Below are 22,174 nucleotides of genomic sequence, written 5' to 3' on the forward strand. Positions count from 1 at the left end.
CTGAGGGCCTGAACTGAAAGTGAGCACAAATTTAATAAAACGTTCAGTGACTTGCAAAACAGTGGAGACAGGAGCACTTTGCTTAGCAACTACTCAGCCAGCAGGAGCAGAAATGTATCGATTCAGACTGGCCCGGCATCATGTGCCATTAGTTCAGTAAGTTAAGGTCCTACTACACTGAGCAAACGCACATTGGAACCGCTCTTGCTCTGGCTGTGCAAATTGTAAAAAAATGGACGGCCAGTGAAGTCATGCATATCGAATTACTCTCCCCAAGGTTTATATTCAAGGAACTTGGGTTTCTCATGGTCATGGATCGGATAGCCATCCAGTTCTGTTTTAGCTTAGAATTCTGGGATTTGTAGTTTTCCCACCAATTTGAAAGATGGGGAACTACACATCCCAGAATTCAAAGGGTGGGTGAACTAGATGCCCTTCTGATGCATGTCCACAAACAACTTTAGCTCTGTAGACCAGGCATGGACTGGTCTTTAGGGCAATAGGCCCATGGCCGAACCAAAAACACAAAATGCTTATGTGGGCCTGTTTTTTGGGTCAAAGTGGGTCACTTTTTTGGCCAAAGTGGGCCAGTTTGATGAGTGACTTCACTATGCGGCTGATAGTTTTCACCACTGTTGCTGAATAAATATTCTTTTAAATGTACAATTTGCATCACATTTTATCAAACATCTCCCCCTTGGGTACTATTCAAACAGTGTTCCCATTTGCAACTGTGGGCCACTTTTATGTTGGTGCCTGAGTCAATGTTATGCCCCTGTCCGACCCTGCTGTAGACCGTGTGAACACTGGGCATATCGGTGCTTTCTGCTAGTAAATAAACTGCACCCCACTGTCCTCCTGTGTAGATTTGCACATTGGCACTAGAGTTGTTGCTTCGCTTGATCCTTCACCTACCTGCCTTCTGCATATGGCACTGCGCTCAAGCAGGCAGGACAGATTCTACATTCAATTTGAAGTATCCAGAGCAATGGGGGTAAAATATTTCTTAGGTCTATTCTCAGTTTGTGACACCACCCATGGAAGCATTCCTCCCTCTGAACTCGCATCACAAGGGTCCTAATGAACTTAGATCTGGGGAAAACGGTAATGATGGGGCTGTGGTGAGGTGGTGGTCTAGGCCATATTTGTGCCGATATGTATTTTAACTTTGTCCTTTTCAAAGTATTTTTTGTGGCCAGTGGTGACTCCGACATCAGACCTTCATAATACACTAGGCAGATGGTAAACAAGCTATAGTGATTAGATCACTATGCAACCTTTCGGTGTGTCTGTGTTGGCTATGACATTTTGACAAAAGAACACAATGACATGGGCTTTCAGACCGCACATGAGTGACTTTTCTCCCTTTATGGGATAAAGAGTTGTCAAAACAAACTTTTTGTCGGAGCGAGGGGTCATGATGCCCATGCCATGTGGTTCCAAAAAAATGCCAGTCGAGGCCAATTTTCAAAGCGATGACCTGTGACTCAGCAGCAAGCTCATTGCTCAAAATGTGCATTATAATACTTCCACTAGTCACTCTTTCATTCAAGGCGATCAACGAGTGAGCGCCATGAAAGACCAATTCTGCAGCCTCCTTGGATTCCTGGAGGATCAGCTAAATATGTGCACGTTTAAAAATGCTACCTTGCTACAGCTGGAAAATCCTGCCTGCATATTCGTAAGTTAACTAAAAAGCATTGACTTAATGATAAATTAAAGCTCTTCAAATGCAAAAAGGCAATGTAAGAGAAAAAGTTCTTTTTTTTGGTACAAGCAGTTTCAGTTGGAGCAGTTTTTAAAGCCATTCCGTAAACCACACGTGCCAGACACAAAATCAATAAGTTAGCAATAGGAAGAATAAATACAGTGCCAAGAATGAAAAGGATTTACTTTGGGTAGGCGACTTTGGGGTTTATATATTTATTATAGATAATGTTTTCTAAACATATTACAATGGGGGATTTTGCTGGTTCTATCATTGAATTTACATATAATAAGCCACACCGCGAAATTCACTCATCTCTGTGGGTATTCCCTGCTGCCACACCAAAGGGTAACATGTCTGTGATTACTGAACATCTTTTGACCCGCAAGTAAACTAAAGGCTGTAACGTAAAGAGAGAGTGCGTGTGTGTGTGTGTATGCGCACACTACCATCAGCCTCCATTGATCTGTGGCATGCAGATTATCAAGATGGCAACATGTCCATCTTCACCAGTAGCCACTGGGGGAGCTAAAAGCCTAAATTACCACTTAAGAAAAGCTATTAGGTTTGCTTTGCCAGTCGCAGCAGTGCTCCCCCCTCCCCCTCCTCCACATGTGTGTGTTGTGTGGTGGGAGCAAGGGGTGGCATTTCAGTGGCAAGTATGTTGAAAAGCCCAATTCTGACCCTGGGTGCCTGGTTTTCTTTGTGATGATAAATCTGACAATGTATAAACTTTTAAAGAAAATATTTGTTAGCATTAGTTAACTCCACCTGCTATACCGCGATAACCATGATATACCGTCATTTGTAAAGAAGCTTCTCGTACCGCCATAAAACTAATACAGTGACACCCCTACAGTATAGTAAGAAAATCACTCTATCCGTGTCTTTCTGATAAATCTAATCCTCCTAAGGCCACTGAGTGACTGAGAAGCTTGTGTTGCAGAAAAACTAGACGCAGATGTGTTTTGTCAATTTTTGTCTTAAATTACTGATGAGTTAGGGCGAAACCTTGTTCATTCAAAGGCTGTGCTCTCTAGTCTGCTTGAATTCGACATGAGCCAGTGTCCATTGTCCTAGCATGGCCGTCCTTGCCACATTATATATTCATGTATAGCAAGCTTCTGTTGGTCTCATCCATCATGCGTTATTGCCTTTGTACAGTTATTAACCAGTAAGCTACTTCATTCTTCTTTATATCCATGATTGCTTTAGTTTTAGGTACATATGTCTCTTGATGCGTCCGTTACATCGTCACTCTTAATATAGTTTTAGCATAGGTTCATATATCTTCTTCATGACATCACTCTGCCCTCGTCCGATTTCACTTAACGCTCCATGATGTCCATAGGTGCGTACTGACAAACATCCATGTGGCATCCTTCCACACTTTCAGTGCAAGGGTACGTTCTGTATGGCTGTCGGAGTGCATAACATCTGTCATGCACTCAATGTGGTAGTTGGATTACACAAGGGGTCCCAGCCATATCCCTTTGTCTAGTGTTCCAATATGTCAGTGGTGAGGGGGCGGGAACTAGTGAGAAAGCATTCAACTGCCGCTCTACACCTTGGTATATCTACATGATAAACATTTCTCACTTTTACTTTGCTTTCTGCAATCTCACAATGTTCATGAATTGTCGGCTGTTTCACTTTGTAACATCCCAACATTCTAATTCTCTTCAGCGCGGTTGCTGAAACTCCCCGGCTCCCCACTCTGCTTTGGCAGACTCCCAAGCAGTTTGCAGCATTTCCAAGGTTCCTCAGGCTGCTGCAGCGTACCTTCACCGCCAGTTGACCACTCTGCGCTGCTCTGATGTCTCTCCAGGCACCCTCGCAACTCTGCTCCTGCACGCTGGCTTCTCTCTGGCTCCCGGTAAAAACGGTGCTGCTTCTCTTGGCTGCAGGATGCCCAGGGACCCTCTTGATGTTCCTGTAATCCCCTCTGCCCTCCTCGCTCACACCATGCTTCTTGCCTTCTTCTCTGCTGGTTAGCCCTTTCACCTCGCCATACCGCCTAGCACCTCCAGCTTCTGTTCACCGGCTCGTGCTTCCAGCCTCCGTCTGCTTTTCCTTGAGCAATCACTTCTTCTCCTGAGTCCCTCCTCTCAGGGTGATGACCATTTTTAAAGGTCCCGTGCACAGGTGTTTCTATCTAATGATTAGCACGTTCACTACATTTGCTGTTCAGTATCAATTCCCTCCTCTTCCTTGCCCCAGTACTTGAGTGGTTATGGGAATTGAAGACCACTGATGGTTTCTGATGTATGATTCTTGAAAAGTCTTTCTTAATGAACTTGAATGGAAAATCAGTTTTACCTGAAGGAATACCATAATTGAAATGTTTTTTTTTTATTTCTTTTTTACTCTTTAGGTCAGGGTTGGAAGTTTGGCCTAAAGGGTGCTGGAAAAAGGTTTCCTTACTTTTCTCATAGGGGGAAACAGGCGTATGGCAATAGGCCATCAGGGTCTGGGGAAACAGGGAGTTTTCCTTGTGGGCAAATGGGGGTACTGCGCCTTATCCATTTAAGCCATGACATCTCCCTGGTGGCTATCCCCTCCCATGTGATCCTCGCTCGAATAGCCGCTCTCAGGGTCAGGAAGCGGCTGCCGGCCCCTGGCCACGTGGGAGGAGGCTACCGCCGGTGAATCTGTGATGACTCCATTGGATTCAGGACAATTCCTCCTGATCGTCATTGGAGCGCTAGAGCTTTGCTGTCAGATTCTTGAGGGATCCCTTGAACGCAGGGATGCTGGTTATGTTTTTGATTGTTGGGCATAGGGCAACACAAATCCATCCTTTCGAGGATTCCATGTAATGTCCTGATACACTTTCAAGTATGGTCCCAGGTTGAGTCAGTCTGAGAGAGCCAGAGTGTAGCTTACTTTGTTGATTCACTCACTAAAATCCAAGCCGTCAATGTGCAGGCTTGCTACAGAGCTAACTGTGTCGTTTCAACACATTTGTAACACTGCCTATGTCTTCATGCAGGCACGGCTGGAAAAGATCAATGCAGTCCTTTCGAGCGAATATGAATGCCGTCGCAGAATGCTGGTGAAGAGGTTGGACGTCAGTGTGCAGTCATTTGGGTGGTCAGACCGAGCAACGGTAGGTCTTCTCGCTTACCACAGTTCTGAAATCTTTTCGAAGTTCTCACCCTGGGAACTAATGGGGCTCATCCTGTTAAATATGTAGCTTTGTAAAATGGAGAAATCTATATGCTTGTTTTTTTTTTCTTCTACTGAAGGAGTTCCATTAACACCCTAGTAGACATTGAGTATACACTGTTCATCTCTGGAAAACTCAATTGTTGGGTAATTTTGTAATAAGTCAGTCACTTTGCTGGGAATATATTGTATAGTGTCCATTGATGTAGCACACTTCACAAGCCAAAGTGTGCCTTGGCCTTTTTTATGTATTAGGATGACTTGTGACCTCTGCCTACAAACATTGCTTAGCCCACTGAGTTAGCTCTTTTTCTCCATTGGTTGCTTTATGCACATTGACACCCACCAGTGGAAAATGCCCCACCTCTGGTTCTTAATACACCATTATCAAACCATGTTTGGGCTAAAATGGGCAGATGGCATGATCATGCATCTCAAGGAGCTATCGCATGCCCATGCTGTGGGAACGTAAGACGCACCTCTGAAGCAGCCGTAGAGGAATGGCAGGTTCAGATAAGGGGAGAACAAATGTGTCTAAATGCGTAGTCCTGAGGCACACTTCGAGTAGTTACCTTTTGTTATCTCTTAGTGCATGAGCTGTAAAGTGTTATCTTTGGTGTATTTATTTTTTTGTTTTGTATTTTTAAAATCTTTTTATTCCATTTTTTTAACATACCAGGACCAAGCAGCACAAACAATCTCCCTGGATCCTAAAATCCAGCATACACTTCCCCAACAATGCACACATATCCACCTCCCACCTTGGGCACCCTCCCTCGTCTCTAGAAACCCTTCCTTCCACCCTCCCATCTACATCCCCGGAATTTGCAGTTGGTTTAGTTCCCTACAATTAGTTGCTTCCTCCCGTACCCACCCAACACAGCACAGAAATGATCCTTGTCCCCTCCTCTGTTGCATATCTCCACAGTCCCAATGTCCAACCACCTCAAGGTAGCTTTAAGTCCGGAGAGGAAGCCAGTTCATTTAGCAATTGTTCCCAATCCACTTCGGCTCTTCCTTCCCCCTCCGTGTCTCTGTTTTAAATATTTCAGTTATGCCAAGCCCCGTCGCTGTACATCTTGAAGCCACTGCCTTATTGCTGGTCCCTCGGAGCACTTCCATGATATCCCGGTTGGCTATTCTATTTTGTTTTATGTCGCTTCTTCCTGGAAAGCAATCCCCATAAACCCACAGCGTGGGTGCGTATATAATTACTACCCAATAAAGCATTAAGGTGCATCACCACCTCCTGCCAGTATCTTATCACCAGACATCCCCAAATCATATGCCAGAAACCTGATGAACCTGCCTTACATCGTGAACATTCATGTGATAGCGAGGAGTTTATCATATGTGATTTCGCTGGTGTCATATATACTGTGTGTATGTAATTAAATTGAATTAATTGAAACTTTGCATACTCTTACGTCCCATCCCCTTTTCTCCATACTGCATGGGTGTCCCTTCCAAGGACAGGAGACAGAAGTTTTTTCACCAGAAAAAACCATCCCCCTTTACATTTAGAGGCATGCAGGGGTGCGGCCCAGGGAGCATGCGCTGCCCTGACTCCGTCCTCAGGTGCCACACCTCAGTCCCCTTTTCCCATCGACGGGAACGGGCCGAATTCACCAGCACTCCTGGGTTTGGCTTCGGCCATGTAATTCCACAAGCGGATACTTCTGCTCTTTGTCTTTTTTTGTCTTTTTATCATTCAGGTACTCTGACCTCGGGCTCCCCGCTCCTCCCCGGCGCATGTCGACTTCCACAGGATTCAGCAGGTGTCCATCCTGCAGCAGGCTCTTCCCAACTTCAGACCCCCACGCCCTCTGCCTACGTTGCCTTGGCCCAGACCACGGTTTGCAAGCTTGTTCAGCGTGTGGCTCGCAGTCCTCGAAAGCGCTGAGGAACAGACTGGCCAGGTGGAGGGATCTCTTCCAGAAGTCGCCTCCAGAGGACCTCAAGAAATTCGTCAAATATCGAACCAAGCCCAAGGTAGGGCCAATATTCTCCACCGACCCCGCAAGGGAGATTCCTTCCCAGGGACTCCTTCTACCAGCACGTGCTCCGAGGCTGCTGCAGCTACCGGTCTTCGGGCAGAGGGATCCTCGGATCCTCCCAGTGACAGTGTTGAGGGACCAGAAGGTTCTTTTACCGGGTCCTCACCCGAGGGACTCTGCCCTTGTATCAGCATCATGGCTGAGGGGCTACGCCCTAGTACTGTAAATAGGTCTGAGAGGGCACCTAAACGCAGCCCTACTGACCCCCGGGTCGAGGGTGTCGCACCTATCTGGCCTAGGCCTGAGGAGCAGAGTAGCCCTTGTGATCCACACGAAAGAGTCCTGCAGGGGGACGGGCCCAGCGGGCCGAGCAACACGTCACAGGCATGTGGCAGGCAGCTCGACAAGATGGCCGCCGCGCCAGACCGAGGCACCCGTCCGACGCCATTCCAGGAATTTGGCGAAGAACGAGTGTCAAGGTGGGACTGGCCTCAACCAGGTACGTGGCCTACGGCCTTTCCCTCCTTTTACGCAGGGCAGCGTTCCTTTACGTCCATATGGGCAGGGTATTCAGCATCTCCCCGCTATCCCGCCAGCACCCCCTACCACCTCTTCAGCCAGTGAAGAGGCTTTCTTCGAGAGATTCCTCGGCCTCATGAAGTCTCCTTGGATGGGGGTTATCCTCAGACGCAGTCAGGGAAATCCTCCTTGCAATGCTAGCGGCACCACCAATGCCTCCACCGGCGGTTCCGTACCAGCCTCCTCCTCAGCCTCCAGTCGCGGTCCCTGTACCCCAGCCTTCGGCACCAACTACTACTCCTCCCCCTGACCCGCCGGATACAGACGAGGAGGAGGAGGATGAGGAGTATCCGGACACGCCATCCTCAGCCAGGACCTTCCACGAACATCTTGCTGGGCTGGCAGAGTATCTGGGCCTACCCCAAACTGAGGTCGAGCAGCTGGCAGAGGGAGTTCTGGCGGAAGTCCTCACGTGACACCCTTCTGCCAGCTTGGCCAAGAAAGGCTGGCTCAAAACCCACTCGGCCCAGCCGGTCAATCGACGCCTGGACACCAAGTACAGGCAATTGGAGGGGGATACACTCTTGCTCTTGGCCCATCCTCAGCCACACTCCTCTGTGATCGCTGCAGCATCACTATACTCCAAACCTCAGTCGTCCTCCGCCCCCTCCTCCTCTGTGGCGCTGCTAGGCAAGTAGAAGATCTTGGAGGCGTATGGCTAGAAGCTCTATTCCAACGCGTCCTTGCATCTTCATCAGGCCAACACCGATGCCATGCTGGCTGCCGTCAACCGAGAATTATGGCGGGAAATTGCAGACTTCCTCCCAGAACTCCCTGCTCAGTACCAATCACATTTTAAGGCGGGGCTAGCCGAGGCCAAGCTGGTGGCGCAGGACTTCATGGAATTCACCGTGGCCCATAATGACACTTCTGGCTGTTGCATCTGACATGAGAAGGACAGCCTGGCTCTGGGCAACAAAATTCAACCCTGACATACAGGAACACATATTAGATCTACCGTTCGGGGGGGGGGAGGGGGCAGCCATTTCCACTCCTCCACGGACAAAGAACTAGACAAAAAGAAAAAAAACAGCTCACAAACGGCCAAGTCTTTATCCATCCTTACAAAGACCACGCCCAAATCGTACACCCAATATCAGCAGCGCTCTGACAGGGTTCGTACGTACAGAGGGTTACACGGCTTCCAGGAACGGAGATCCAGGCAGCCAGACCGCTCGCTATCACAGAACTGGTGCAAGCAACAAAAAGGTGGGCGAGAGGGGGTAAGGGCTTTTTCCAGTCCCCCTCCTCCGCAACAGCCTCCGAGAGAGGGAAAAAGGCATGACATGCCCCTTCGGGTCCACGTGTCTCCGGTGGGGGGCAGGCTTGCTCTCGTACACATTTCTGGCGCCAGAATTTTCGCGGACCCCTGGATCCTCTCCGTAGTATCCACAGGGTACCGCCTCCCTATCTCCGCCTCTCCTCCCTCCTCCACTCCCACAGGTTATGATATGATATGATAGGTATTTATAATGTGCTTAATACCCAGAGGTTTCTAGGAGCGGACCAGGGGATTGAACCTGTGTTGCTCCGTGTCCTCTTGATACCAAGGCGAGCACGTTGCCGGTGAGCTATCTTCCCTGCGACAGGTTGGGACAGCAACTCTTTTGGCAGAGATCCGGTCACTGATAGAGAGCCAGGTAGTGGAGGAAGTCCCAGCCTCCCAGCAAGGCTTTGGCTTCTATTCCAGGATTTTCACCATTCAGAAGAAGAACCAGGCGGGCCTGAGAGTTGTGCTGGATCTTTCCACCCTCAACCTCTCTTTACCCATGCAAAAATTCAAGATGGGTGCGCCAGCTTTTATAGTGGAAACATTGGACAAGGGAGACTGGATGTGCTCCTTGGATCTGAAGGGCGCGTACCTACACGTCCTGATTTGGCAGCCCAATCGTTCTTTCCTACGGTTCAGGATCATGGGCTACCATTTTCAATACAAGGTGCTTCCTTTTGGCCTCAACTCGGTCCCCAGGGTCTTTACCAGGCTCATGAATGCGGTGACGGCCCTCCTCAGAGCGCAGGGCCTCCACATATATCCGTACCTCGACGGCTGGCTCATCAGGGCTACATCCCCGGAAGCGGTTCACCACTCTTCCCATGCCCATATGAACACACTGCATGATCTTGGATTCTCGCTCAATCTCAAGAAGTCGCAGCTGCTGCCTACGCAGACTCTGACATTCCTGGGCCTCATCTGGGACACGTGCTCCGAGAACGTCCTTCCATCGGAGGACAAGGTCTCGGCCATCAAGAGGGCCATCACTCACTTTCCCAGCAGAGAAGTGACCTTTGCGTGGTGGTACCAACATCTCCTGGGTCTACTGGCAGCGGTCCTGTTAGCTGTCACGCACACAAGACTAAGGATGAGGAGGATCCAGCTGCACTTTGCGGCCTCATGGAACCAGGAGCGGGCCTCTCAATCCGAGATTATCAACGTTCCTCCGTCTCTCTACCCGGACCTAACTTGGTGGTCCCGAGACTGCAACCTACGACGAGCAAGCCCTTCCGGCCGCCCACTCCACAGGCCACCATCGCCACAGAATTCCTCGCTCGAGGGCTGGGGAGCCACCCTGGACGATCTCTGTCTACGGCACCTGGACTCGACAGGAATGCCACATCAATTGGCTAGAGCTGAACGCCATCTGGCTAGCGCTCAGGGCTTCCTACCACTTCTCAGGGGCAAGGTTGCCCTCATCCAGACAGACAACTCGACCAGCATGTACTATGTCAACAAGTAGGGAGGCACCAGATCCCCTCCTCGGTGCAGACTGGCAATCAGCATGTGGGAGTGGGCCCTGGAAAATGACATCTACCGCGCGGCAGTCCATCTCCCGAGGGAAGCCAACCTGGAAGCGGACAGGCTCAGCAGGCTGGGAGCAGACAATTACGAGTGGCAGCTAAACAACCTCGTTATTCAGGAGATCTTAAACAGGTGGGGTCATCCCTAGGTGCCCCCAGTCTGCCTCTCGGGCTCCCTGGGTGACGCATTTCACCTCAGGTGGGACAGCATGAAGGCCTATGCCTTTCCGCCAACGCCTCTGATTCACAGAGTAATTTGCAAAATCAAGGAGTCTTGCCAACTCCACATAATTCTAATAGCCCCATGGTGGCCTGCCAGGACATTGTTTTTGGAGCTGCTCAGCCTCTGAGATGCCCCCGATCCACCTGCCGACGGGCCCAGCTCTCAACTTTTGGCACAACAAGGGGGCAGAGTCATCCACCCTGCGCCACAGAAACTAGCCCTCGCAGCGTGGTACCTGAGCAGGTAACGCTGCAGCACCTCAGCCTCTCACAGGCTAATCTGGAGATCATACAGGGCGCTACGAGCAAGGCTACCAGGGCCCAGTACATAAGCAAATGGACCAGATTCTGCCACTGGGCAGACTCCAAAGAAATCTATCCCCTGGCGTGTTCTTTAGATGACATGCTCTCCTTCTCGGCGCACCTCGCCCGCTCTGGCGTGAGGGTTGACACCTGCTGCACTTACCTCGCAGCCATCCGAGCTTACAGGAACTCTGAGGAGGTCGTCATCTCCTCCTGCAATCCTGTCGTCAAACATCTGACGGGACTAGCAAGGTTCTACCCACCCGTCAAAAGGCTGCACCCTGTGTGGGACCTTAACATAGTCTTGGTCGCCCTGGCACACAAACCGTTTGAGCCAATGGCATCCGGGGACATCAGGCTGGTCCCCATCAAGATGGCCTTACTAGTCGGCCTCACCTCGGCTCATGGGATCTGTGAAATCCAGGCGCAGGTAGCCTCGGAACCATATACTACCTTTCACAAGGACAAAGTAGTCCTGCGGACACACCAGCATTTCTGCCCAAGGTGCCGTCTGTGTTCCACTTGAACGAGGAAATTTTCCTTCCTACGTTTTTTCCACAATCCCAAGGATGAAGCACAGAGTGCTGCACTGCCTGGATGTCAGGCGTGCCCTAAAATTTTACTTGGAAAGGACCAAGGGCTTCCGCAAATCGGACGCCCTGTTTGTCACTTTTGGAGGCTCAAGACCAGGCTATCAGGCCTCCAAGGCTTCCATCTCCCGCTGGATGGTCTCTGCCATCAAAGAAGCAGATGAGGGCCAGTACAAGCCACTCCCGGCCAACATGCATGTCCACGCAGTCAGGGCCAAGGCAACGGCCATCACATTGCAGCGCCATGTCCCTTAGCAAGTCTTAAGCAGGGCGACCACTTGGGACACTCCCTCTGCTTTCTGCAAGCATTACTGTTTGGATGCCGGCTCTAGATCTGATGAAGCATTCAGACACGCGGTTCTTAGGAACCTGTTTGCTTAAAGAGGGTCTCCTCTCTACCCTGGGGCTACATTCAGTTGCAATCGGCCATGCAGTATGGAGGATAGGGGATGGGACGTAAGAGTAATTATAAGTTACTCACCGTAATGACTAACGTACTCTTAGTCCATAGTCCCCTTTCCTCCATACATCCCACCAACCTCCCCCCAATAATACTGGTGTCATTAGGCAATGTTAAATCTATTGTTGATGCATCACTGGGGACTGAGGTGTGGCACCGGAGGGCGGAGTCAGGGCAGCGCATGCTCCCTGGGCCGCACCCCTGTGTGCCTCTAAATTTAAAGAGGAAGGTTTTTTTTTCTGGTGCATCATGCAGTATAGAGGAAAGGGGACTATGGACTAAGAGTATGTTAGTCACTACAGTGAGTAACTTATCATTTTTGTGACACTTTCTTAACTTGCTCCCATATTCTGAGCCATTTTTTCCCCGGGATTGAGAATCCCCCGTTTTCTTCCCATTTATCCTTTTTTATTTTTATTTTTTATTTATTATATTTTTTAGTATACATTAGCATAGCATAGCATAACATTTGTCAGTAATGTCATTTATAGCAACCAAGTACCGATATTATTCAAACATAACATGCAACACCGAAGTCTAACTAAAAAGCGAACAGTACTCCAATAGAACAAAACTGTGGCATCCCATAGTCTTCAGGTCTGTTCCTTGGGGGGAATAGTGCGGTAGCACACATCCAAGTTTCATCCATAATCAAGGCGCCAACTCAGTAAATGAACAGTTATAAATGCATAGGAGGAGGGGGACACCAGAGGTGCCTCAATTACATGTAGGTCTGAGTTATTACATAGCCAGTAAAGAATCATTTAAAGACTCAATGTTCATGGTGGCCTGTCGTCTGATGATCAAACATTGCCAGAAGTAGGGCCTTCCATGCTTCCACATTGTCTGTGGACTCGCTCATTCCTGCTCTTAAAGCTCTATACCAAGCAGTGGTTTCTGCTGCACTCCATCTCGGAAGATCTTTATACCATAGAAAATATTGTGATTCCCTCCCTGCCCCCCTCATCTTCCAAGCCACAGCAATGTGTCTTTTGGCCAGCACACATACCAGATCCATTAGTTTGACCATGTGTCTGAATGTCTCCGGTCTAGGGTATATTCCCAGTAAGCATTCCACCGGGTCACATCCATATCCTGCAATTCCAGCCCCAACACATGTCAATTGTATCTGCTGCCAGAAAGTCCTCACCTGTGTGCAGTACCAAAGCATTTGGATGATGCATGCCTTCTTGGCATTACACCACAGGCAGGTAGATGTTACAGTGGGACTAAATTGGGCCACTCGCCCGAGTGTCATATGTTCCATGGAGCACGTTTAGCTGTAAGAGGCGGAATCTCATATTTCGGAAAACCTTTTTAGCCAAGATCATTACCGTATCCCATTTGGTGTCGCTTAATTCTAGCTCTGCTTCCCATAACCTTTTAAGTACTTTCCACACATCGATTGCTCCCAGTAAGCATTTATGCACTTGGGACACCAGGCGCCAGCCGTCCTCTAGCTAATATAGTAATTGTACCAGCGCATTGGGTTCTTGTTCCTCCGGCCAGTTTACCCACTGCCTCTTTGCCAATGCCACTAATTTCCGATACCTTAGGAACTGACCCCTGGAGAGGTCCTCCGCCTGCATTAATTCCTCCAGTCCCTGAACCTTCCATCCCTGTACATGTCCCCCCATGTGGCAAGCCTGAGATTTTCCCAACTCCTGGTCACCACCAACTCATTCCCCACTGAGCATGTATTCGCTGTCATTGGTATATGCAGGAAGTAGAGACTGTGCAGCCCCAGTATCTTCAGCGTTCTTGGCAATATCTGTGACCCCAGTGTGATCAGCAGTGACATATGGCCTACACAGCACTCCGCAACCCAAAGGATTTCTTTCTGCACAGCTGGATGTTATCGTGCAATAACCTAGCCTCCGCACTGGGCTCATACAACAGCCAATTCACCACATATTGTAGCTGCGCCGCTAAATGGTAAAGTTCAAAGTTGCGCTCCTCCATTCTCATACCTGGTTCAGTGTGTTTAGAGCTATCCTCTGCCTCTTTCGGACCCATGGAAACTCCCAGAGTATGGTGTCTAGCCTTTGGAACACCCACACCCCCCCAGGAATAAAGTAGTACACATTGGCAATGCTGCAATTTCCCATTTACCCTTGTCCACCAACTCTTCATGCAGTATAGTGTTTTGCATAGCCATTATACAGCCTAGAAATACTTTTCCTCCGTCCCCCTACCATGATTAGTGTTTGTATTACTGAACATCCCTCTGGAATACAATCCTGTAGTCAGCCAATTGCTGAACTATGTAAGAAAATGGCAACTGCTGATACCGTACGTCAACCTCCGCTCATCAAAGTGATCCCCGCACCCAGTGGGCGACCAATTGCAATTGTGCCACCATGAAGTAGAGCTTGAAGTCTGGCAAGTTTAAACCCCCTCCATGTATTATGCATTAAAGTTGTAACATTCCCATGGCTATCCTCCGTCTCCCCGAGTTCCACAGTAATTCACCCAATTTCTCATCGAGCATCTTGAAGAAAACCTTTATCATATATGGGATATTCGCAAATAGCCTGGGGAGAACCACCATTATGCATAGAGCCACCCTTCCCATCAGAGATAAGAGGCAGCGTCTTCCAAAATTGCAGTGCGTCTCCTATCCCCGACAACACTCGTCCCGTGTTGAATACGAACGTCTCTTAGACCTCGTGCAATATCTGAACCCCAAAGTATTTAAAGGATTCTCGTTACCATTTAACTCCCCGTTCCGGGAGGACTTTGCCATCCTTGGCAGGTAACCCCACCAAGGAAAACAGTATAGACTTTTCCTTGTTGATTTGAAAGCCTGACAATTTCCTTAAATTACCTAAAACCTCCAGGATGATCGGGATATTCTCCAGGGCTTCAGTCACATATAATAAAATATCCGCATATAGCGAGATATTATGCATCCTGCCCCCCACTGAGATGCCTGCCTGATGAATATACATCCGAAAATATCTAGCCTGGGGCTCCAGTGCCATTGAAAACAATGTGGCAGAAACCGGGCAACATAGTTTGGTACCGTGTCCCAGCCTGCAACGTGAAGATACCCAGGTTCCAGTTTTTACTCGCGCCATCAGACTATTATAGAGGAGTTTCAACCAGCCCATCCTACTAGCCCCAAACCGGTAGCCCTCCAGGACTTGCCCATGGCCATTCCAGCGATTCAAATGCCTTGACCATATGTAAGGGAGGCAAGTGCCATATCCCTTTGGGATCGCTTCACCTGATCCATAATGTGATGTAATCGACACAGGTTAACATTAGTGTTATGTCCTCCCACAAACCCACTGGTCCGAGTGCACCTTTCCCAAGATCCTAGCGTCCACATTGATCAATGATAAGGGCCTGTAAGAGGCACACTGAGTCTGGTCTTTGTTTCTTTTAAGAAGGACCGCAATTATCCCCTCCCTCATTTTTTCCAGTAAAATCCCCCTTTGAAAAGCATTATCATACACTCTTCAACTGCAGTACAAGGATTTCCACAAAACTGCGGTAAAATTCAACTGGGAACCCAGCGCACCATGGAACTTTATTAGTTTGCATAGGTAGTACGGTTCCAACTAATCTCCAAAAGGGTTGGGTATTGCCATTACTTTAAAAAACTTGCTCGACCCAAACATACCAACCATCGATCGACCTATAATAGCGCCTTTCCTAATCAATATACTGGATAGATTAGCTTATTGCCAGATCCAAAACTACTTGCAAGCCAATGACCTCCTTGGCTTACAATGGCTTCTGCCCTAGACATGGGACGGAAACAGCTTTACTGGATTTGAAAATCCAAATGGACGAGCTTAAAGACAAAGGTAAACTAGCCCTGCTTCTCCTACTCTACCTCTCCGCAGCGTTTGACCTAGTCAATCACAAAATTCTCTGTAACCACCTATCGTCAGCAGCCTACTTCTCACCCAAGGCCATTCAGTGGTTACAATAATTCCTTACAGACCGAACGATGAGAGTATTCTCACCCAGCACAGCAGCACAACCCAGCCTGGTCACCTGCGGTGTACCACAAGGGTCATGTGTCTCACCAACACTCTATAATATTTTTTCAAAGCGCCCCTATTTGACCGACTCAACGACTTGGGTGTCACCTACACCAACTATGCTGATGACACCCAAATCCTCATTCCCTTCTCTTGCTCTCTGACATAGACTCAGCCTCTCTGAATGTAATCTATCAAACAATCCAAACCTGGATGGCCCACCATGGTTTATGCTTAAATGATGAAAAGATTGAACTTCTCCTCCTAGGATCACAATTGCGACTTAAACTAGACGACGCCCTTAAATTATTCAGTATAGATGGCAAAACAATTAAGGTGTCCAAGGTAGTAAAAACTCTAGGTTTCTACTTGGACTCAGCCCTTACCTTAACTAAAGAAGTTAATGCCACAGCATCAGCAGCACCTTGCACTTCTAAGCTTATCAATGCTTGCAGACACTTTCTATCTCCTGACAGCTGCATTACTTTAGCCAGAGCACGCATCCTGCCCAGATTGGACTATTGTAATGCCCTATACACTGGCACCAAGAACCACAACATCAAAAAACTACAGGTGCTTCAAAATAATGCGCTGAGAGCAGCCCTAAACATACTGAAAAACTCCCACTTTTCCCCGACAAGAAGGAACTCCCACTGGCTACCTGTCCAAGAACGCATCCTTTTCAAAACTCACCCTGAAACATAAATGCCTACGCAATTCAGCTCCCACTTACCTGACAGACAAAATCTCTAGATCCCAATCCAACAGGCCTATACGATCAGCACGCTTACATTTGCTCTCCGCACCAAGATTCAAATTAAGTAAGCAGGATTTGAGTCAAGTAAAGTTGTCTAATGATGAACTTGGAGTTGAATGGAAATGTTTAACTGTGAACTTGAAGTATACTGGGATTCTGAAAACTGCATTTTATAGCTTGAACTATACTGGGATTGTGTACCACTGGGAATAGTGACATGATCTAATACTGCTATTGCCGAAATGCCAGTATACGGGGATGGTGAAAGTGGCACTTTTCAAATTGTTTACAGTTTGATTGTAAAACTGGGAATAATAATGTTAGTATTAGACTTGCATTGTACTGTAGTCAAACAGACTATACCAGGTTGGTCAAACTGGGCATCATCATGGCATGGGAGATCAAACGACCTAATCCTAGAATGGCAAGTTTAGAGGGTTATATTTTGCAATGTAAAAGTGCCAAGGTATTACAGTGGACTGAAAAAAGGGTACTGGGGAGTTCAAAGACATCAAGGGTGAGCACATCCAATTTACTTGAGGATCAGAGTCCCTATCCTTTCGTGTTTCTCTTGGCTCTGCCAGCTGGCGGTCAAACAATGTAACTTGATCTATGGGGATTTAATACTCCGGCACTTCATTCTTGGTTGTGTACTTGACAATCTTCGTCATCGTACTGCTCAGGATGTCACTTTCTCTTGATGAACTTGCAAATACCTCTGGTTTGAAAGGTCTTAGTTTTGTAGACCAATCCTCCAGCCTCTGGTGCACATGGCTAAGATGTCTAGGGTCTAGCAATGGGAAGGCCCGGCCCCGAGTGGTGCCATTGGGAGACTCTTCTTTTCTCCAGCAGCACTTGGGTGTTGGTTTCTACAAGGCTGTGGCATCTTGACTCTGGCACCTCATTTTACGCCTTTCCCCATCGCCTACTTCTCAGCTAACTAGTTATTCCATCTTGTCTCTACCAACTCTTGCACCTCTTTCTCCCAGTTAACTTTCTCTGTCTCTGCCTATTTGTATTTTCCTTTCCTGTTATGTTAAAGGATATTTATACTGTGCACTAACACCACCGCAGTGGTCCCATAGCGCTCTGGCGGATCTGCAAAGCAAGAGGGTAAGGTAGGTTAGTGGGATTGAGCGGGTGAAAAGGGCAAGAAGGCTATGATGTGCTGTTGGCAGCTTCGGTTCTGTTTACACCGTTCACTGAGCATGGGTTTGTATTTTTCGGTTGGTAGTTACGTGCTGTTGTCTGAGGCTATGGGCCTCATCACGAATTGGGCGCTACCCTGGCGGTAATACTGCCGGCATACCACCCAATGCTAATAGCGCTACCGCAACTTAGTCTGTCGCAATTTGCGCTGGATCAGTAGTTGCAGGGGGGGGGCAGTAAATCTCCATGCACCATTGGTAATTGCGCCGGCGGTAATATCGCGAAAACGGCCCGTAAATGGTCATTCTTACCTCCAGCAGAAAGCTGGAGGTAAAAATTATATTTTCCGCCAACTCGTGATTTTGCCAGCCCTTAAATGCGGCTGTAATTCTGTTACCACTGAATTTGAGGGCTCAGGCGAAACTCGTGATGAGGCCCTATGTGTGGTTTGTTTTCTTGTTGCGGTGTATTGAAATGCGTGCGCTTTGTTGTGCTATAGACGTATGGTTGTGGTTTGTTTAGAGTTTGTGAGGTGTACGCAGAGGGATTCGTTTTTTAATAGGGTTGGTTAGTGGCGACATATCTATGCATGTTAATCTCCACAATTCTATCTGGATGTGATACAAGGCTTGTCTCCACAATTCTATCTGGATATGACACAAGGCTAATCTTGAGTTATATGTAGATGTAATGCATGCTAATCTCCACAATTCGATGTGACGCATGCTAATTTCCACAATTATATCTGGATGTGACGCATGCTAATCTCCACAATTCTATCTGATGCAAGGCTAATCTCTACCCGCTCCAGAACTGCCCAAATGCTGAATGTGACTAATTTTAACTCAATTGGCTGGATACAAAGTATGGTCCATTTACAACAGTGGGCAGGTGCAACAGACTACAAACTATTTGGTAATAAGAGTAATAGGAGTGGTGGGACAGTTAAATGGCAAGCAGTACTGGCTGTTCCCACTGCCCACACCATGCTTACCATGTCAATTGCTGCTGGCTCCCCATGTTGAACACCGATGAACACTGTCTGGAGCTGCTTCTGCAGGAGCTACCCTTGGTCTCAGGGCCCTTAGTCGGAGGGGCTGCAACGTGCAGTGGGGCTGACCTACGGGGATCAAGTAAGTAGGGCAGTATGCCCAATCAGGGGTCTGGGTGGGAGGGGGGATGGAAGGGAAACTGGGAGGGAAGAAAGGCTCTGAAGCCACAAAGCACACACGTTTATCTTAAAACAAGTGCTTGGGAGCACCAAATGTTAAAAATGCACACCCAAGGCCTGACAGATGGAAATAGTGTGTGTTTAGGTTCAGGGTTTTTGGCCAATCAAAGGGCATATGGGCGGGGAGGGGACCGGAGGAAAGGATGAGCATAGAAGCTGCCTGCAAAGGGAGCAGGGAGAGGGTTTAATGATATCATATGGCATTTATAACACGCCTATACACAAGTGTTTCAAGGCGCGAGAAACACTTAAAGCGCTCAGTGCGCAAAACTATTTAAAAGCTGAAGTGAGCAGTTTTACTGAAAGTAAGGGGATGCTGTCCTCGCCTTGCCTCGCTGCACGTTGGAAGTGGAGTGACAGGTTGCAAATGGGTTCGGCTCTCGTGAGTTTAGGGTCGGAGGTTTTGGCAAAACCATTTAAAAGCTCAAAGTGAGCACGATTTTACTGAAAATAGGGGGGGATGCTGTCCTTGTCTCGCTGCACGATCTCTCCATAGTCTAGATCGACTTTATATTTTGGAGATTCTGGGGCCCTCAAACTTTTTGCTTTTTCCAATTTTCGTTTTTTTTTTTTAAATCTCCTTTATTTCTGGTGGCCAGAGGGATTTTGCCTGAAGCCCCTGCCAATGCAACCCTTTCCCCCTCTTTTAGAGTATATGGCCCTGGGTCGCCCATAAAGCGTCCAGTCCCAGGGGTGCTATCTAAACACCCCATTCAAATTGTAGGGTTATTCTATTACCCTACATTGGTTTTATGGAGTACTCTGGTGGCAACTATAATTTAGTTGTTGGCTTCACCAGAGGTTGAAGCCAATTTAGCACATTGGTAGCCCAATGTACCTTTTAGTTATTGGGAACATGGCTTTTCAGCCTCTGGCCTGTTTGAGGGTACTGAGAGGCCACCCGAGTTGATGAACAGTGTTATTGTCACTTGGGTCTTGCAAACTCTCTCAAGGCCACCATGGCCTGAGCAGAAAGGCAGACTTCAGAATTTATGGGGATGGTGTAATTGTACACTCATACCTTCGTGCCATATCACTTACACTTTACACTAGAAACAGTTAAAGCAACTGGTGAAACTGTGAGCAGTAAAAACTGTAAAGACAACACAATCTTAAAATGTATATACTGCCTTATAAATCCAAGACCCCCATTGCTTATGCAGTCCTTCCCTACCAGGTAGGTAGCCATGGTGCCTCAAAGGAGTCAGTGTCCCAGATAAATACCCAAGTAGGGAGATGGCCCCGCCCCCAAAGAACCAGCGTTTGCAAAGCCAACAGGTGAGTACAGTTTTAGGTACAGTGTACTTTGAGTTTGTGGGTAAGTAAAGCTGATGTAGAGGTACACTCCCAATACTACCAAACTAGGGGGTTACCCTGTGTATAGGGGGGGGTACTTGGTCAGAACTCTGCTTATCAAAACCAGGCCAGGGAGAGTTAGGGAGTGAACTTTACACCTTTTACAGTCCCCTTGGCGGATGGGGAGGAGCAGCGAGGAAATTGGGTATGCAGACTCTCCTCCCGAACTTTGACTTTGAGTGACCACCCCTCAGGAAGTCTAAAATGCTTCGGCCACTTACCTCTGCCATTGTGCACTTGCTGGTGGTCCAGCGGACTTGGATACTGTAGCTTAAGGCTGCAACTGGTATGGTTCGACTAGGTTTTTCCATGCTCCGATGGAACGTTTCTGAAGATCTTCCAGCAGAATTGCGTAAGCACTTTAGAACAAATGAACACAGCCAGTTCCATGATGAGGGGAGGCCCCCAGGATATAGCATAGAAGGGCAGCAGTGAAGTTCACCCTGATTATGGGGCGACAGGTGACCCATTACAATGAGGAAAACTTGACTTCAGGAAAGCCTCTCTTAGTTCTGGAGAGCAGCAGGAGATGAGGTCTTCAACCACAAGTCGTCACCCAGCATAGTCCTGAGCTCCAGGTCCGGACAGTGACTGGCACAGAGGAGAGGCTTTGGCAGAATCTGGTGAGTCTACAGGTAGGTGCTGGTGCACTTCCGAAGACTTTTGAAAGCATGCTTCTTGTGCAAGGATCCAGACTTGTTGCTCCCATTAGCCCAAGGGTCAAAGCACTGATGAGTGGGGTCCAGGATCCTTGCAAGAGAGGCAGGATTTCACCGGAGCTTTGCTTTGGCAATGCAGTTCATCCTCAGCGGTTGTCTTCTGGGTCTTCAGCACTGTGCTCCTTCTTGGCTCTAGACGACTATCTGCAGAATGGCTGCAGGACTTTTCCTTTTATCCCAAATTTAGGCTTCACCAGCCCACCCAGCCCTGAGAGGGTTGGAGAGCCCACCCAGTCTTAAGGAGCAGGGAAAAGACACTTGACTCTAGCTTAACTCAATAAAGGTAGTGTAACTGAGCAGTCTCGCTTAGACTTCAGGAGATATGGGGGTGATGGAGTGGTACAATGAGATGCAGACCAAGCACTGAAATCAAAGGAGACGGTACGTATAAAACTCCATGGCTTATTAAGCCTTAACACACAGTAAGTAATGAACATCGCAGATAAGTGCTACTACTAAATCAATACTACAGACCTTTTTCGAATGGATTGTGTCCTCCCACTTATTCCTCATCTTTGATATTTGATATCCAGCTTCAGCTGCTTTGGAAAACAAATTTCGACAGAGGGCGCTGTGCGCCGATGCAGTCGACTCAAGGGCCTCCATCTCGAGGATGTCTTCGAAGGCATATATAGCACGCGCAGCGCCTGTTGTCTTCAGTTCTGTTTTTCCACGTAAGAAGGTTAAAAGATAAAGATCGAGGAGTGGCTCCCACCACTCATAGTCGTCAAAGTCGAAAAAGAGGCAGCACAGATCGCCTTCTTCGACTTCGTCAGACACTTCCCCCGAGAGGGTATTGTGTCCCATGAAAAGCTCCACACCTGCCAAATGGGAAGCATGTAGATCTGAAATGTTATAAATATTTCAAAAACCCTCGGCAAGTCATGCTTCCACCGCTCCTTCCAAAGAAACTGGTAAGGAAAGGGCTGGAGCCAAGTCCTACACGCCCTCAAGCCCGGGATGAAGGCCAGATCCTCATGGAGAGCTGTCAAGGCCTTGACAAGTCATCGAAGGATCCTTCGACCCGTAAGTCCAAACATGGGTCGAGGTCATCGACACCATCGACTTTAGCTGCACCAAATCCAGGATTGGATTGTGTCATTGGACTTTCAGGATGCTTACTTTCATGTGCCAATCCATCTAA

The 22,174-nt window shown here is 48.1% G+C and overlaps 1 protein-coding gene across 1 annotated transcript in view; it reads left to right on the plus strand.

Moving 5' to 3' along the window:
- Positions 1-22,174, plus strand: part of FAM98B (family with sequence similarity 98 member B) — a 308,354-nt gene that overhangs the window by 243,019 nt on the left and 43,161 nt on the right. The window contains exon 6 of the mRNA XM_069638554.1: positions 4,701-4,817. Within this exon, the coding sequence (XP_069494655.1) occupies positions 4,701-4,817 (117 nt within the window). The remainder of the gene's footprint in view (positions 1-4,700; positions 4,818-22,174) is intronic.

The sequence above is a fragment of the Ambystoma mexicanum genome, chromosome 14 (assembly GCF_040938575.1).
Source record: "Ambystoma mexicanum isolate Mex_15411 chromosome 14, UKY_AmexF1_1, whole genome shotgun sequence".
In the NCBI taxonomy this organism is placed as follows: domain Eukaryota; kingdom Metazoa; phylum Chordata; class Amphibia; order Caudata; family Ambystomatidae; genus Ambystoma; species Ambystoma mexicanum.